Genomic DNA, 18,639 nt, shown 5'->3' with positions numbered 1-18,639 from the left:
TATCTTTGATGGTTTCCAAGTATCTGTCATTTTATTCTAGCCTCATACGCTGTCTCACCACCGTTGGCACTCAATTGCGTATGAAGTTTATTGTTTTTGCTCTGTTTCTAGTGTGTTAGTGTTCTCCCTCTTTTCATCCGGAAGCTTCCTGAAGACAGAAACTCTGCATTTTGCTTTCCTTTTAATCCTCTGTATCAAAGAAGCCTACAGATTAGGGTTTAAAATTGATAACTAGCGTAGATGACCCCAAGAGACCTATTCTAGGCCTATTCTTTCATAGAAACTTATTCCCTCAATTCGTAAGTCCAGTATACCTCAAAGCATTTCTACCATTCTCAAAGAAGTCACATTAGATAATGGGTATTTTTCAAAAGGACTGAGTTTTTACTGTGGATACTTCACTTTATAAGTTGTCAGACATTTTGACAGAATTAACTGACGGTTATGGATTGAATTGGTTGTGTATTTCAGTACAACCTAGGTTCTTCCAAACAGCCCTTCAGGCCCCCTACTGTGTTCTAGAATAACCATTCTTTCGGGTATACAGAAGTCTTCATTATCCCCGTGAGCATCTTGTAATATGTATCTTTCAACTTTGCCTTCAGATTTCAAGTTTGGCACTCAGGTTGTACAAGTAAATCACTCTTATCTTAATGAAAAAGCATCAATGTATCTTGAAAGTTCCCCCATGCTCTCCAGAATAGTTTTATACACACAGTGGTTTCCTGATTAACAGAAAGATCCGTACGGGCTCATTTATCATTTTGTGACAATCGGTTTATAAATAAAGGAGATAGAAATTGACCTGGGAATTTCATAACCAAGTTCTGAACAACCAGGATTAATTTTGAGAAGAATGCCACAAGCCAAATAAGCATTTCTTTTCATCTCATTTCACAGGCCTTCAAGAGGGAATTGAAAACGAAAGAACCTGTAATCATGAGTACTCTTGAGACTGTACGAATATTTCTGACAGAGCAGCCTTTAGAAGGACTAGAGAAACTCTACCAGGAGCCCAGAGGTAATTGAATGTGGAACTGTAATAACATATTGATAGAAGGATCAGTGGTGACAGAGCGACCCATCCATTCTTGCTGCCAGGGTCTGGATGGCGCTCGTATTTTCTAAGTTAAATAGAATCGATTCAAATTAAACATAGATGTTGGGAAAGAAAAAGGAACCCTAAACCACCATGCGTAAATCTGGTTGCACCTTCATAAATAAACATTAAGAGAGACTCATTAGTGATCAGTTATTGAAACACTTAGAAAATAAGAAACAAAAGAGATTCGCTGTGAGAAGGGATCCTATCGTTATAGAGACTACAACCTAATTTTCCTTTTAAGAGCCTGGCTGAAGTAAATTCGAGCTTCTGGTGCGCATCCTAACATGTTTCTGTTCAATGGCTTAAATGGATCTTGGATGATCTGAATGATAGAAGGTAGAACAGATATATTCAGGACAGACCTGAGATGTGCGGGCACTGTCAGAATTTATGCCAAGGGGCGAAAGAACCATTAATCAATGGGTTGCCCTCTTGTTGCACTGTACTTTCTTTCTTCCGGTATGACCTTTTCAACAATGTTTTTTTTTAAAAAAAAAACAAAAACAAAAACAAAAAGGACTGTGGCCTAAAACCTTGTCATGTTACCAATTTAGAGCTGCCTCCTGAGGAGAGAGCCCAGAATGTTACACGGCTCCTGCGAAAGCAGGCTGAGGAGGTCAACACCGAGTGGGAAAAACTGAACCTGCACTCTGCAGACTGGCAGAGAAAAATAGACGAGGCCCTCGAAAGACTCCAGGAACTTCAGGAAGCAACCGATGAGCTTGACCTCAAGCTGCGTCAGGCTGAGGTGATCAAGGGCTCCTGGCAGCCTGTGGGTGACCTCCTCATTGACTCTCTCCAAGATCACCTCGAAAAAGTCAAGGTACCTTCTATTCCTTTGCTTTGGGGCCCTTTGAGAGACTTGAAAGGTTCCAATCTGAACTTGGGTGTGGTACTTTCTTCTTCAAAGTTTAAGAGAAAAATTTTTTAATGTTTATTTTTGAGAGAGACACACACAGAATCCGGAGCAGGCTCCAGGCGCCGAGCTGTCAGCCCAGAGCCCGGCGCGGGGCTTGAACTCACAAACTGTGAGATCATGACCTGAGCCGAAGTCGGACGTTCAACCGACTGAGCCACCCGGGCACCCTCTCCTCCCTAAGGTTAAAATGGGGCCCTCGTGCATTAGAAATCCGTTGATCTTTCACAAATTCAAAATCATCTTGCATGTGGTATTTTCTCTAGGAGGAATTGGTGATCTAATCATCTCTGTCTTTAATAATGTCGAATGAAATATTTAAAAGTTACAGGGTGAAACAATCCCCTTTATTTTGCTATTAGGGAATGAATTTAAGCACTTGTACGAAAATGACCTGAGTTGCGTGCATGTGCGCGCACGCGTGCGTGTTCTTTGTGATACTTAGTATCAGAGTAGGGACAAATAGAACACTTCATCAAGAGCCGGGAATCTAGGCTTTGGCCTTTTTGCTAACAAAATTACATGACTTGGGTGAGTTACAGTACTGTGCATTGAGGCTGTTACTGCTGTCCTCCCCTTAGAAGGCAATGTATATAATACGTTATACATTAGTCCACCGCGGATACTGGGCAATATCATTATATATTTGGAATACTGCCCATGAGGCCGAAGTTAAATTCTCTTGTGGTACCAAGATGATAAATATATTTATTGAAGAGAAGATACATATTTAGGAATATCGTTATGAAAACCAACTTGAAAACATAACCAACTTGAAACATTTCGTTTACTCATCCAGTGTCAAACCCAACAAAAGTCCTCCCAGGTTCGAATTCAAAAGAAATGAAATTCTCACCCGCACTTGGCATGTTCACCAGCAGACTCGTCTCGGCAGGTGTCGTCTCCTTTGGCTTTCATGACATTGTTTCATACATTCTTCTTCTTCCTTTATTTCCCTCAGTTCTGAAACCCTGCCCACTCTTCAGATGTTCGTGTGCCCAAGTTTCTAACCCTAGCTCAGTTCCCTTTGTATTGTATAAATACTCCCGATTCGAAGTGGCATGACAGCGACAAATGTAGATTTCCGGTCTGGGTCTCTTTTCTGATCTCCTCACCCACATGTCGTTAGAATCAAAATGCAAACTGATTTGACTGATTGCGCATGACGGCTCGTTCTACCTCAGAATGTCTCTTTTCTGTTTTCTCTCCTCTTTTCAACCAGTGTCCTGTTCTGGCCCCTAGTGTGTGTTACTCAGATGATTGTATTGTACATCTATGGATCCCATTCGCTGTACCTGACGCATCATGAACACTGCGGTCCCCTTTTTTTAAGTTCGTATTTAACTTCCACTTAGTTAACCCTCAGCGTAATAATAGTTTCTGGCGTACAGAACAGTCATTCAGCACTTGTGTGGAACACCCGGGGCTTCTCACGACGAGCGATAAAGAATTTTAAACATTTGGTGAACGAGTGAATGAATGAACGGTTTCTTTCCTGATATTTCTACCTTATCCACCCTCTTATGATTCCAGTCCCAACTCCTGCCTGCCTGACAATGAAGCCCAATGAATGAACAGGGCAGGCGGCCCTTTTCTTCCTAGCCCCGGTTTAGATTCCCAACTGTGACTCCCATCATCCAGGCCATTCCATACACTCTGACCATCCCACCCCTTTACCCAAATACGCCACCTTTCTTCACCACTCTCTGCCTTTGCAGGTGCTCTTCTCTTGGCCTCGGTTACCTCCACCTTATGTGCCTGGTGATCTTCTATTGACCCCTCAATGCCCAGCTCAAATGGCATCTGTCTTTGTAGTTTGTCCGGAGTGTCTCCCACCCCCAGCTCCTACCGAGCGGAAGAAATGGCCCTCAGTTCACTGCCTTCTTAGATCACCACACGTGCTTCAATTGTCACACTCAAATTTCCCACAGGCAATGAGCTTCCTAAGAGCAAGGGTCAGCAACATATAAAGGAATTTGCTTCTGCTTCTTTATTTCTTCGCCCCACTCTTGGTTATGAGCCATTCTGCAATATGTAGCTATTGTAGGTCTTTGCCCTGATGAAGCCGACAGTCTAATGTTTGAACGGAATAGCTCTTCACGAAAACGGTGGGTGCAGATTTAAGAGAAGATTAAAATACAGGGCTCTATAACTTGGAAACTCTCTTCCACCCTAACATTCTTTGACTCCATGTCTGATAATTAAAGCAATGGTTAACATGGACGGCTACTTGGAAATTAAAATAATGTTTTGAAACGTATTACCTTGTATTTGTTCAGCCTTAAAACTAGTACTTTTATTAAAACGTACAGGCACGACATTTAGAAAGAAATCAGCCCCCAAAACAAAGAAGTTTAGGAGAATGTCCCAAAGGAATCACATTCGTTTATTAGTTAAGCGGCCGAGTCTATAAGGGATTCACTTATAGCCATATGTGCCACACAGGAGCCTTTGTAGGATACGGAGTATGGATGGAGAATGCACTCAACAGGATTCCATAGTGAAAAATCACTAAAAGTAAAACAGCTCAAAATCAGCCGATCCTCACTGAAGCCTGTTTGCATTTTTCCTTTCACTTCCCTTCTCCTACCTGTTCTCGATCCTCGGCCCAAGTTCATTTCCCACACCCTAACCGGGAAGACTCTCATTCTGATCCCGATAACAGCAAAACACCCATGCGCTAAATATCCCTTTCTGAAAGAGCGTAAATATGCCAACGCTTCAAAGAAATCGGGTTTCTCTGTGGCTTCTCAACAACACTGGGTTTGAAACTCTGAAGCTTTGGTGGTGGTAGTTTATAAGGAGTGAATTTTATTAACTAAAACTTACTTTGAACAGAAGTAGAAGAGTCCTTAAAACCACTGTTCCCATTTTTCTACTCAGCAATTTAAGCCCTCGGAGACTCCACGCTGTAGGGGACTCCAAAGTGATAGCCAGGCATGTAGCCAGAGAACATTTTCTTTACCCACTTCAGCTCGTTTTCATCACCCCTAGTGACTCTATTGTAATACCCACCTCCATTCTGATGTTATTTGTTAAAGAAGTTGTTACACACGTAACTCTGCCATGTGTATTTCTGTGGGATTTAGCATTAAATCATTTCATTGGCCAATGTGGCTTTGGGATTTGGAGCGTGGATAGAACAGCAGCAACCTCAAAATCCTGGGACGCTCTGGAGGTTGCATGGTTGCTGGCTAATCATCTCTGGGACAGCGTGCGTGCGGTAAATCAAGAAGAAGGAACACAATGTCAATATTGACTGTCAGGCCCCCAAAGAAAATCTCGGCCTTCCGCGTGCAGCTTCCTTAGGAATAATCCCCAGAATAAAATCCAAAATGGAAAGGCCTCTTTATTTTTAAAATTCATGATTTATAGTGCTTAGCAAGTATTTTAAGGACATAAACACGATTCCCCACTTAACTGGAAATAACACCAGCGTTTCTGTGTCTCTACAAATATTCTTGCTTTCCTTATCGCAATGGAGAGTAAGAATAACTCCTTGAATCACTAGGTGCTCTGCTCAGATCCGTGAATGGAACATATGCAGGTTTTAATAAAGTGGAATGACTTTGAAGCTCAAGTCTACGTATGACGTTTTTGTTCTTGAGAGCAATTCCTGTGTGAAAATCTTTGGGAGTCGTTGGTTTTCCAAGTTTTCTTTTTGTTCTCATCGACCATGGTGTCTTTGTACCGAGCGGTACATCATTCTTGAGCCAGGAACATTTCATTGTCCCTAGTTTGCCCGTTGCCTCAAAGCACAGGTTTTCACACCATAACCATCATTAAACTCCCCCAGCCTGCCATTTGGGATTATACAAATGCGTCACCACCACGTAGGTACTTATTGTATTGTTTTTTATCCGAGTTTTAACTTACATCTCTTCCTGTGAAAGGTCAAGGACAGGGATTCGCTGAGTTTTTCCTTGAAGTTCTTATGGTGAAGCGTTTTGATGAGCGCTTTCTGGAATTATAATTGAGAACAAGGTAATAATATGGGTAGTAGACCAGGGACTCTCATGAAGCCATCATGCCCTTCTGGCTTCTTTCTGCTCAACATGCGCATCTACAAATTTAAGAAGATAACCTGGCACACACATCGCTGCGGGCCTACCCTCCTGAGTCTCTGTGGTTTGGTTTATCTGAGAAATCTGCGAAAGGAATGCTAGCTCAGAACTTGACACGGAGAAAAGCAGAAGCTCTCGGCCGTGTTCACGCAACCCTCTCTTCCCTTACTGTTTTCTCATCTTAACTCTGGTTTCTAATGTTTTATTATTGTTTTATTCATTTTGTTTTATTGTCTTTTATACGAGCCAGCTTTAAGTCCTTTCTTGGATGGGAGTTTTATAGAGGAAGCTAATGACCCAGTCAGATGGAAAGCTTATCATCCATTCGGTGGGAGGTATGCAAGGTGAGACAGAACCATCACCAACAGGGCAGCCCCGAGAATGAACTCTGCATAAACAAATGATGTCTCCATATTGAATGAGGTGCACTGCCCGTAGTAGGAAAAGGAAAGTTTACTAATGTTCTGTTAATGGTTGTAACCAGCAAATGAACTGCTCTGTGGAGGCTTTTGTTGTTATTTTTATACACGTGCTGTGTCAAGTAAGCCTTTCAGAAGAACATACAAGCAAGAAAGATGCAATCCTTTATAAATCTGGGTTGACTATGGAATTAGGCCCTGCCACCCGAAGCAACTTGGGTTTTATCTCATGTGTAAAGCGTGCATTTGTGATGTTTAAAAGCCTATCACTTGCCCTCTAATATCTTGGAATACTTCCGGAAGAAGGCATATTCCAGTAGAGTCTCACTTACATACTGTAAAAGTGTAGCGTTTATTTTTTTTGAAATAGAACGGCCATTGTTGGCTTTAAGAGAGCTTAGGAACTAAAGTAGGAATTAGTCATCTTAGAAATCCTGACCAAATTATTTGTTCAGTGTACGATAAATTGTAAGTTAGCGTTCCGGGACAGCTCATTACTTAGTTCTCATGGATTTGCTCTCATTTCTTGCTTTGTTTATAAAGCTAAGAGCAAATTACTTAGGACAGCGATGTCGAATCACGTTTCTTACCCAAGGCGTCTGATTTTAGTGAGCGCCGTGTGTGTTTTAAAAGCCTCTACCTCGACTTAGGCAAATAGAACCTTCGTTTACCATGCTATTCCCATCCTGCCTTTGAAACTTCTGAAAAGCCAGTGCAGAGTAATTGTTTCAGACATCTGCTTAGCATACTTTGAAGTGCATATAAGTTCTTTTTCAGTTTCATTTGAACCCCAGCTGTCTTCACCCAAGTCTATAATCAATCTGAATTAAGTTGTCCTACTTCTCCTAATAAGTCTCTTATTAAGTTCTGCATCAGCCTCTTAGGGAGCCTTAAAAGCTAATTCATGTAGAATTGCCATTTTCTTCTCATTCATTTGTCAGCTCTCCAGATTCCAAGGAAAACAATTGCAAAGACTATTAATTTGGCTCTTCATAAGCAACTTATGTGAGTGTAGAATACGCTGGAACTGACCAAACGGTTTAAAACAGTGGGTGGGAGGAAACGAGTTGATGACATTCAACACGCTTTCTTTTTGACTCTTTCGAGATGCCGTCTACGTTCAAAGCATAAAGGCCTTTATGTCATAAGAGGAACACCCTTCTGCTTTTACTTTCATAAATAAGATAATTACTGAGTGAACGTTGCTTCAAGATAGGGAAAGGCTTTAGAACAGTTGGAAAAGGAACATGCTCTTTTTATTATTGAACCTATTTTAATTGGGACTTCTTTGTACGCCTTTGATGGGCCGTGACAAAAGAAGAAGCTAGAATTGGTTACCATTGTCATGGCATTACATCAGAGCCATACAGCTCCTCTTCTGGTCATGGGACATTTAGGAGGACAAGGATAATCAGAATGTTCAGCCACTGAGTTCACCTGACATTATTCTGCTAAGGAAATACTTAATTAGATAATAACAATTTCTCCAAAGAATGTCATCCTTCCTACTATACGAAAACAACCATATCAAAGCCTGATCCTTTAATATGCCAGTCCTGTTCACTGAGGATGGTGGTGGCTGGTAGTAATTATAAATACTATTCCCCAAGAGTCTTAGATAATATAAAAGACTCTTCCAAATAAAAGCTTAAGTAATATACCGTCAGCATCGGCGGATCTAAAAACTCAGTCATTCACTCATTCCCGACATGGTCAAAACGTATACCCAGAGAAGTCTGATCTCATTATGGAGTGTGAATATTTAATTTATTTCATGAATCAAATTGTATTAGGAATCATATTCATGGCAGCTTAGTCTTGCTCAACGGATTGTTACATAGCTCCAAGCTGAGGGAGCAAGAATTTGTACCAGCTTGTGCATATGTGTGCAGGTGCCCCATTAACTGGAAACAGTTGGGAAATGTGCGTGTTACTTAACTGAAATTCCATATTTCCTTAGAAAATGGAAGCACGCAGCCAATGTGTATTTCTGTTCTCCTTTGGAATTTACCGACGGCGTCACAGGTTTCAGGTTCACAACTGTGTTACTCTCCTACCATAAGCACAACAAGGAATGGCTTGAGAACAAATAACCCAAGGAGTGGGCCCCCGCTGTGTTCCTGTGACGCTCAGCAATTACAAGTTTCAGAATTCCACGGTTAACACTGGCACCAATATTAGGCCTTACACAACATTACGTTAAGTAAGTTACGCAATGGCATTGAATAACTGTTCTTGGTAAACCAGTTTTCTGCGTATCATGGGAGCACATATGCTCACGATATGAATGTGACCCTCTCATTTTAAGAGGGTTGACTTTTTCATGATGGGAAGAGGAAATTTTTTCCTGGTATGATTTTTTTTACACCAAAATAACATTTTTCGGTGATATTTTACACAGTGCTTCTCAAGCCCTTCCACATCACTTCTCTTAATAGCCAAGGAGTTGAAGCTTGCCCTCTTCCCCTCCCACATGCTTAACCTGCTTTACCACAAGCATGAAATATCTTGGATGCTTCTTATCTTATTGTTTACATCTGTCAATTCCGTGATCTTCTCCACAATGCATTTGTTATGTTTTAAATTTTTTTTAATATCTATTTATTTTGGACAGAGAGAGAGAGAGAGAGACAGAGCATGGGCAGGGGAGGGGCAGAGAGGGAGACACAGAATCGGAAGCAGGCTCCAGGCTCTGAGCTGTCAGCACAGAGCCCGACGCGGGGCTCGAACTCACAGACCGCGAGATCATGACCTGAGCCGAAGTCGGACGCTCAACCGACTGAGCCACCCAGTCGCCCCTGCATTTGTTGTGTTTTAATACGAGAGTGTTTTTCTCCCAAACCTTAAGTGAAATCTCCCAGTACATTTACCCATGGGCACGAAAGTGTACTTTGAGAAGCACGATATGAAAACCTGCCCGATTTGTGCAGGCTTCCTCTTTTTCCATAAGCTTCTTTCTCTTCTGTACACATACACACAGAGTAGATCCCTGCCATTTCAGATTTATCTGTTACAGTTTTATCTGATCACTGTGACCCACAGGGTCCATGACTTAGAGGTCTTTGTAATTTTGAACACGTACTCTTCGAGGTTTCTGTGCAGCAGTCAATTAACTAATGACTTAACTTGTGTTAGAGGTCACGTTCCCTGGAAACAGACCCTGAGAGCAGGGGTCTGGGTGCACATTGATTTATCGACAGTCTGCTTTCAGGAGAAGCCTGTATGGGAGTCAGGGAAGCATAAGAAGGGAGAAGAAGGGCCAAGCCAGTATACCATCGCAGGCAAATCTAGCCGTGTGTCCTCTTCCCTACAGAGAGGACGCTGGAGTATATACCGTACAACAGAGTTGTCCATTCATACCCCAGATAATGGCTGGGTGTGACCAGTAACATGCCAATAAATGTGGATTAGTTAGCTCTGGGGCGGAGTGAACACCGATTTGTGGCCTTGTCCAATTCTGGCTGTGTAAATACTCCCACCCCGGGAAGACTCGGGCTACCAACATGATCTCGCGGAATGCAGAATTGGGAAGAGAAGCACACAGTGGGCTCCTGGGCTCTGCTCCATCACACCCCTGGCTGTGGCTCACCCCCGGAGACATCAGTTACCTCCCGGGCCAGGAGTACCTGTTAACTCCTGGACTAGGGGCCTCCCATCAGCAGAGGTCACCTTCCCGAAGATGAGAGGCAGCCATGAGACATCAGTAGCCAATAGTCACAGCAGCTGGGGGATAGATGCCCAGGCCAGGGAAAGAGTCTCCTGCAATCGGCAAGCGAACCTAGTAATCCACTCAGCTGCCATATCTCAACACGGCCGTTTTAATGTTGTTTTGTTCTTGCACGTGCACTCCATTTAGAAGTGGAGAAGATTTTGTTTCTTGCTGGAAAATTCACCCTCGCTCTGACCCACCCCCTAGGTACTTTTTGGGATGGACCGTGAACCGGTAGAGCTAATGAAAGGGTCTGAGAAAGTGATGCTCATTAGTAAGGAAATGGCTTTGTAAGACACTTGGGCTTCATAGTTATACAGCTTACAGGTGTCTGAATTGATCAGATATTTGCAAATTTGGGGATTCAAGCTATCCAGACATAGTCATTGAGAACGTCAGGAATTTTCCGTGGCAGTGGTTCTCACCTTAGTGTGCCTAGGGATCACCCGGAGGGCTTGTGGAAGCCCAGGTTGGTGAACACCTTGCCCAGAGCTTCTGATCCAGACAGGCTGGAGCAGGGCTGAGAATCTACGTTTCTAACCACTGCCCTCGATGCTGTTGGTGCAGGGACCCTTGGAGAACCACCATTCCATTGTGCAGCTGCAGTTTATGTATAGAAATACGTATTTTGTTTATTGCTAATAATTCATCGATCTGTCAGTAATTCTCCCATAAATATATCATGTATTGCTTCACTTGTATTTATCAACATCCACAGCATCTCATTGAAAAGGGAACGCACGCCAAAAAATAAATAAGTAAGTAAATAAGTAAAATTAAATAAAATAAATAAAAATTAAAAAAATAAAAGTGAATGCCAGCCCATGGCCTTCTGTGTGAGTGACCGATAGCTTCGGTAGGGAGCATAGTTTCCCTCCGAAACCTGGAAATGAAAGATGACGCACTCTCCCTGAGTCTCTCTTGTGGAAGGCATTCACAGTTACTTAGTCCAGTTTTCCTCTTAATATTCTACTGGTCCTCCCATAGTTTAGGGGTTGCTTCAGATGACTTTAAGCTTCACATGCCTTCTCGCTTTTGCTACTTTAAAATTGAGGTGTTTAGTCACATAATCGTTCACCTTGTCTACACGCTATCACATTTACGAATAACAATTAAATTTTTTTAATAACAACAATTCAATCTCAAACTTCTCCTCAGAATTTCCTGCTGAGCATACTGTTTATAAGCAAGTACTTCATAGAGTTTCTGGAATCGAAGACATTCAGAATCTTTGAGACTCTTCCACTTTTTTTTAATTTTCTTTTGAGAGAGAGAGAGAGAGAGAGAGAGAGGGAGAGAGAGAGAGAGGGAGAGAGAGAGAGAGAGAGAGAGAGAGAGAGAGAGAATCCCAAGCAGGCTCCACGCTCAGCTCAGAGCCTGACATGGGACTTGATCCCATGACGCTGAGATCATGACCTGAGCTGAAATCAAGAGTTGGGCGCTCAACCGACTGAGCCACCCAGGTACCCCGAGACTATTCAGCTTTTTAAAGTTAATACCTCCTTGGTAGATATGAATCCTGGGTAGCTTATCCAGGAGTTCCTGCATTTTATAGCTTGTCACCCCACTGAGGATCTGCGTTCAGGGGCGGAGAGCATACGTGTGGAGAGATGGAAACAGATGTGAGGCGACATTGGGAGGAAGTAGGAAGTAGGTCTGAACTGCAGTGATTGGGGAAGGGGGATTGTTTTTCCTCAAAGTCAGTGCAAAATCAGTCTATTAAATGCCTGTGAAAAAAATTCAGTGTTGTGGTATGGGATGAGTGGTATTTGTAAGGACAATCATGGAGTAAATATAATAGAAACGAATGTCTTTTTTTTTATTCTTTTTCTTTTTTTCTTTTTTTTTTAATTTTTTTTTTCAACGTTTATTTATTTTGGGGACAGAGAGAGACAGAGCATGAACGGGGGAGGGGCAGAGAGAGAGGGAGACACAGAATCGGAAACAGCCTCCAGGCTCTGAGCCATCAGCCCAGAGCCCGACGCGGGGCTCGAACTCCCGGACCGCGAGATCGTGACCTGGCTGAAGTCGGACGCTCAACCGACTGCACCACCCAGGCGCCCCGAAACGAATGTCTTTAAGTGTGCTTTAATGTTAACCAAGAGACATTCCAAACAAACTTTCCCCTTTATTCTGGGTTCCTGGCCGGGGGTGGAGGAGGGGGTTACATTAAAAGTAATTTGATTAATGTTCAATGTAAAATTGAAATAACTGTGTATAATCCCACTCAAATCAAGTATACATTAAATAATTGAGTTAACCGAATTAGGCAGAGTAAGGGCACATTGATTTTCAATATTTTTAAAAATTGGTCCACATATCATTGTTATGATTTTGTTTATAAACTTCAATATTTATTAAGTTTCCACAGTGTGTTCAGTCCTAAAATGTCAAATTCTCTTAGCCAGAGTGAGGCTGGAAAATCTAACACTAAGATAGATTTCTATTTCCTTTTAAAGAATTGATTTTTATGGTGAATGTTTTTCCCTCATGCAGCTAAGAGCCTGCTGGTTCTGTTTCAAAGCACACATGCTTTTAGAAGCCTTGTTCCCTGGGATTCCACATTCTTATGGACTCAGTGGGCTCATTTAGAACTTTTCCCTATCAAATATTCAAACCCTATTATTATGATCTTCACATGGCATTAAACAAGTTAGCAAAGAGAATAAAGTCGATTTATCAGCCATATATGCCAAAGTACAGTAATTATCTAAGTAGAAACTAAAGCGAAGGAGGAAAGGAAGCAGTATATATTGGTTAGTTTTTGAGAACAGGTGACAGACCACAACTGAGTTTCATCTGATTTATTTCTCTTCCTACCTGAAAACATTTTAACCCAGTTTGGAATCTGTACATTGTTGTGAACTTACATCCTATCAGGTCTTATGAAGTCATTCTGGTTGAATTGCCCCGTGGTTTAAGGCTTTTGTCTGTCCCAAGCACAAGTAGGCCAATGCATCAGCATTCCACCTATTCAGTTGGCTGTCGGCCTCAACATATTTCTAGCAGGGACAGGGCTAACGCCAGAGAATGGTTCATTGTTCCCCACCCACACAGGCCCCGTACTAGAATCGTGAGAAGAGTTATCCAATATAATAGTGACTTTTGTGCATCCAATAAAGCATAAAGTTAAAAGAAATGTAAGGTAAACAAGCGAGCATAAGTTCTATTGATCTCTTGGCTCACCCAGGGAATAAAATATTACCTTTGGAACCGCCCTGCCATTTTGTCATACAGGTTGAAAAAAGACATTTTCAAGATTGTCTCAGTGTTAAAATTGCCTGGGGGTTGGGGTTGAGTGTCAGGTGCAAGATGGGTCTTAATGAAATCTGACCCACTTTGACTTTCCAAAAAAAATGTTGAGTGCTCAGTGAAAAGATGTTTTTTTCAGATTTTAAACCCTTTTTTCAACTGAAATAGGACTGTCCTTTAAATAATCGATACAACATCACTCACCCAGATTTTTGAGGATGCTAAGTCATACTCCTTTTTCGAAAAAGAAATAAAAATCTATTACTATTAAAGTGTGATGTCTCTGTTACCTGAATACTGATCACTTTTTTTAAAGCTAGCTTTGGCCAATGACTTTGAGTTTTTTTGAAATAACGTTTAAGTGCGTTCATCAGACAGCTTGACATTTAGACACATTTGTATAAGAGGTAATTTATTCATCATCCACATGCACTTAAGTGGACATTATCATGATAGCAGTTGTCATAACAGAACAGCACAGGATATGAATTTAGATCTTACTCTAAGGTGCGATCAGAAAAATCAGAGGAATATCTTGAAAGTGAAAGTTCTTGGGGTGGGTGGGTGATGGGCATTGAGAAGGGCACCTGTTGGGATGAGCACTGGGTGTTGTATGGAAACCAATCTGACAACAAATTTTGTATTAAAAAATATAAATATAAATATAAAATCCACCAAAAAAAAAAAAGAAAGTGAAAGTTCTCAATAATATAGTGAAAAGCCGAGTCAACTCCTGGTTCCACTTAAGAGGCTAGATCTTTCCCACATATGCATATATATTGACATAAAAATTATAGCCCCTAATATATCTGGAGGGGCAACGTAGTGTGCAAATAAATACATAATAAGACTTTCTTTTCAGCCTAGGGATATAATGAAGAGGAACCACTCTAAAAAACTTACCAATCTAATTTTTAAACGTGTTCTTGCATAGATTTTAGTGAAGAAAATCCATTTTATATTCATTTCATTTGACTCGAAGTAGTCAGATATCTTGATCTTTTGTTGTCCCACTTGTTGGAACAAAAGGTATCTTGGAAAGACTAAAACCATTTATAAAATTCAGGAGCTACAATAATCAGAAAAGAAACGTAGATGCTGAAGGGCATTTTACAATCCTTTTTAGCCCTCTTCCATTTAATTATTTTTATCTCAGCTCTTAGAAAATTTATATTCCTCTCTTGTTCGGTTCTGTTGTAGTATTTCTAAGTTGATAACAACATATTGAATGGAAAATCAATTCCGCAAAAACTCGTTTTGTTTCACTAGTGAGTGCCTTCGAACAAAAATAAGTGTGCCGAGTGTCAGGCCAACTAGGTGTAGCATATGGAACAGGCAACCTCGCAACCCTACATTCCTCTGTTAATTATTATTCATACATGCGGACGTAACCTAATTTGTTTTAAACAGACAAAAAGGAATCTCTTGGCAACTACTCCATACGATACCGTACCATACTTGGTCCTGCGTTTGCTTGGTCAAAAATGCGACGTTTTATGGCGACGGACCCACTTTGGCTTGGAATTTGTTTCCCTGTATAATAACAATCATCGTTTACATGAAAGTATAACCATTAGAGTTAGGTCGCACGGCCATAGGAACTTGATCTGTTTTCTGCACTGCCGTCTCCCTAGTGCTTGGAACATTCCCTGGCACACATAGGCGCTCAGCGATATTTTCTGGAGGGAGTGAATAAACAAACGTGCACCAAAGCCCAGGACAAAATGCTCTCCCTCAGACACGTTAGACCTTTACAAATTATTTTACAGTCGACTTGCTCCCATTTGTCAACCATTCCAACTCGGGCCATTGTTACTTCTTGCCCAAATCTACAGACACTCGTTTGCACTCTTCTTTCCGAAAGGACCACAGGCTTACACCCGTCTACTTGAGATGTTCTACGTGAACCTGCCACCCCCAGAAGAAAGTGCCCTTTCTGTTACTCCCCAGCTTGTCTACTCAGGGAGCTGCTCCTGACCTGCCTCAGCCTGCTCTGCGCTTTGCAAGCCCCGTTGACGCACCTTCTCACAGCACCATTACGCTGTCTTTTCCGTAACCCACTGAATTGCCTCTCTCTGGTACTGAATGTCAGCCTGTGGAGAGTTCCGTTTTCCCAGGGCATAGTACATGTATACACAGCACGTACATACATAGTGCATAGTGGATACAAAATGAGTGTTTCCCAGTGAGTAGCGAACAAATCTAGGGTTGCCGGGCATGTGCCCATTCCCCTTGGCAGAAACCTTCATTATCTGCAACACCAAGGCCACCACAACCTTGCTGCGTTCCACCTTAGTCAGGGCTATTTGCCCTTCCCCAAACACGTGACGCTTTCCCGCTTCCTACCCTTTGGTTCAAGCGCTGAACGCGTATCTTTTCTCGTCTCACCGTGCCCCCTCTCCCTTTATCACTTTGATGTCGGGTTCAGGGAGACCTCGCAAAGCTACATGACAGAGGAGCGAGGAAAGACAGGATCCCGCACCCCCTCACCCCACATCGTGGTATTAGAAGTTGGCTCCAGGGTTGCAGCTACGCGAGAAAGGATCTAAGTCTGTGGCTCTCAGGGATGCACTTACGACCCTCTGCTTCGCAGCGTCTCCCCGAACTAGACCAAAACAGGACCTTGTGTGACTTTGTGCTCCCCGCCTTGCCTGAGCAGTGCTTAACTGGTCGTAGGTGGAGCGAAAGAAGGAGAGAGAGAGAGAGACAAGCCATCCCTAATCTCAACCCCAGCGTCTGTCATCCCAGGCCCCTGCAAGAGCCCAGTAGAGCAAGGTACTTCTTTCCTTGAAGACACATAGCGCCCTGTGCCAAGGCTCACCAACTTAGCCACAGAGCCCAGGCTGGATTTCAGCCCCCTCTGTCCCCTCGGGCCGGCCAGTGTACACCTCAACATGGAAAGACATATTCTCCCTAAATCGACTACTTCCCCCTTCTTTCCCACTTGCTCCATTTTGACGACAATTCTCTGGTTGGCACCCAAAACTGCAATGTTACGTTCTCGCTCAGAGGCTTAGAGGTATGTCAGAAATGAGCACGTGCTCCAACGTCAAATAAAGCAAAGCAATAGATCTAAAGAACTCAGTTACGGAAACTGAAGGAAATAACGGGCTTCTTTTATCTAGGAAATCGGTGTCAGAGTTTTAGAGGAAACTGTGTTCATGAAGCAATTTGAGGAGAGCTGTGGAGCTGAAATATTAGTAATTAACGCAAAAAGGCCTAATTCTCTCATTTATTCTTTAATGAAAAGGTATCGAGGGATTATCATCTAGTGGGTCCAGGCCTACCCTGGTGACAAAAAGAATAGAAAATTGCCTTCATGAAGATCAGGGTCTCGGGACAGGCCAGATGATGAACTGATAAATTGGCAAGTACATATGCACTTTGAAATTGTGATCTGGGCTAAGAGGGAAGGGTGCTGAGAGGGAGAAAAATAGGGGGAGCTTCTTGAAACAGGGCAGACAGGGATGGGCTCGCTTTCACAGTCACATTGAGTGAGACCTAAGGTTCGCGAAAAAAACCAGCGAGGCCGAGAGTACAAATGTACAACTCCAGGCTGAGGGAACCACACAGGCGAAGGCTCTAAGTCAAGAATAAGTTTGGTGAGTCGTAGGAACGCAGCGTCTTCCAAGTTCTTGTTAAAAATGCCAGCTTCTCAGAAGCACCTGGGTGGCTCTGTGGGTTAAGTGTCCGACTCCTGGTTTCGGCTCAGGTCACGATCTCACGGTTCGTGAGTTCCAGCCCCACGTCTGGCTCTGTGATGACAGTGCAGAGCCTGCTTGGGATTCTCTCTCTCCCTCTCTCTCTTCTTGCCCCTCCCCTGCTCATGCTCTCTCTGCCTCTCCCAAACAAATAAATACACTAAAAAAAAAAAATAATACCAACTTCTCAAGTCCACCCTAGACCTACTGAATGGAAAACACTGGAGACGGGACCCTGCAGGCTCTGTGTTAGCAAGCCGTCCGCATGATTACGGCGCACACTCTTACTTGAGAATCACTGCCTTACGGGCATGTTTGACCCACGTAGAGAAAGGTGAGAGCGAGACAGGGGCCATGGCAGCAGAAAATATGGGCATAGACCGTGAATGCTGTAGGCCAGCGGATATGTTTGCAAGTCCAAAAAACCTATCAACTGTAAACCTTAAGCTGTCTAAAATAACTCCTGAATTTGAGTATCAATGTCCTTGTGCTTGATATTTTTAATGGCTTATGGATTATTACTTATTTTTAAATAAGTAAACAGATTTCATTAACTGACATTTTGCTTGATGTTTTGTCACATATAATTAAGATTTCTCAGAACGAAAATATTGGCATTCCTTCCGTTTCCTTAGCAGCCTAAAAACATGGCCTGCTTGAATGATTTATTTATACTCATTACAGGCCTTTTTATTTTAATTGTGCATATTTTGCAGTTAACCTCTGCAGAATACGCGTGAACTACCTTCTTATTTGTCTTCACTATGCCACTCAAAAGCGAGGGAAAACATGAAATCTTTTTGGTCTTTGGTTTTGGGGGTCTGTTCGCTTCTTTTTTCTGCGAAGAGAAAATAATCAGCAGTCACGGTTAGGATTATAGAAACAAGTTTCCAAGGAAATTAAAGTCACTAAGGTCTGTACGGCTTGTTCTTCTAAGTAAAAGCCTCTCCTTCGTGATCAATTCTGTCTTCGTCCTCATGTCTCATGTATATCTGTGAAGGCGAAATGAACAACACGCATAGGAAAGAAGATAGATACTATTAGTGTGGGAGCGCTGTCATTCAGCTGTTACTTCCAGAACATTGAGGTGGTGAGCTTCCGCGTGAAGCCAGGTCCTGAAAGATGACGAATCCTAATGGGTGCAAATGACAAAGTGTTAAAAAAAAAAAAAAAAAAAAAAAAAAAAAAAAAAAAACTTCCGCTTTCGTGTTTGGGTGTTGTTAACTTAACCACCTCCAAGTTATCCCGATGATGCCACATCTAGGTCATTAGTTCTGAGTCTGTTTCATTATTTCTTGTCCTTATTCTGTTTGCTGGTCAAAAGTGATCATGCCCAAGTATGAAAATGTGCAAAATTGCCCTGAAAACTGAACGCAAGGAAGACAGTGAAAAGAAAAGGCATAATACTTTGCCTTCAGGGTACTAACGATAAAAACTGATGCTGAAATGGAATGCAGTTGCATCTCTATTAAA

General features: G+C 42.3%; 1 protein-coding gene across 14 annotated transcripts in view; it reads left to right on the top strand.

The window, feature by feature from the left end:
- Window positions 1-18,639, top strand: part of DMD (dystrophin) — a 2,022,811-nt gene that overhangs the window by 1,684,949 nt on the left and 319,223 nt on the right. For all 14 annotated transcript variants that reach the window (XM_047843142.1, XM_047843144.1, XM_047843153.1 and 11 more), the window contains 2 exons: window positions 901-1,021; window positions 1,660-1,928. In XM_047843142.1, coding sequence (XP_047699098.1) covers window positions 901-1,021; window positions 1,660-1,928 — 390 coding nt within the window. The remainder of the gene's footprint in view (window positions 1-900; window positions 1,022-1,659; window positions 1,929-18,639) is intronic.

This window comes from Prionailurus viverrinus, chromosome X (assembly GCF_022837055.1).
Source record: "Prionailurus viverrinus isolate Anna chromosome X, UM_Priviv_1.0, whole genome shotgun sequence".
Taxonomy (NCBI): Eukaryota; Metazoa; Chordata; class Mammalia; order Carnivora; family Felidae; genus Prionailurus; species Prionailurus viverrinus.
The sequence above is the reverse complement of the archived record's forward strand: the minus strand, read 5'-3'. Positions and strand labels throughout refer to the sequence as shown.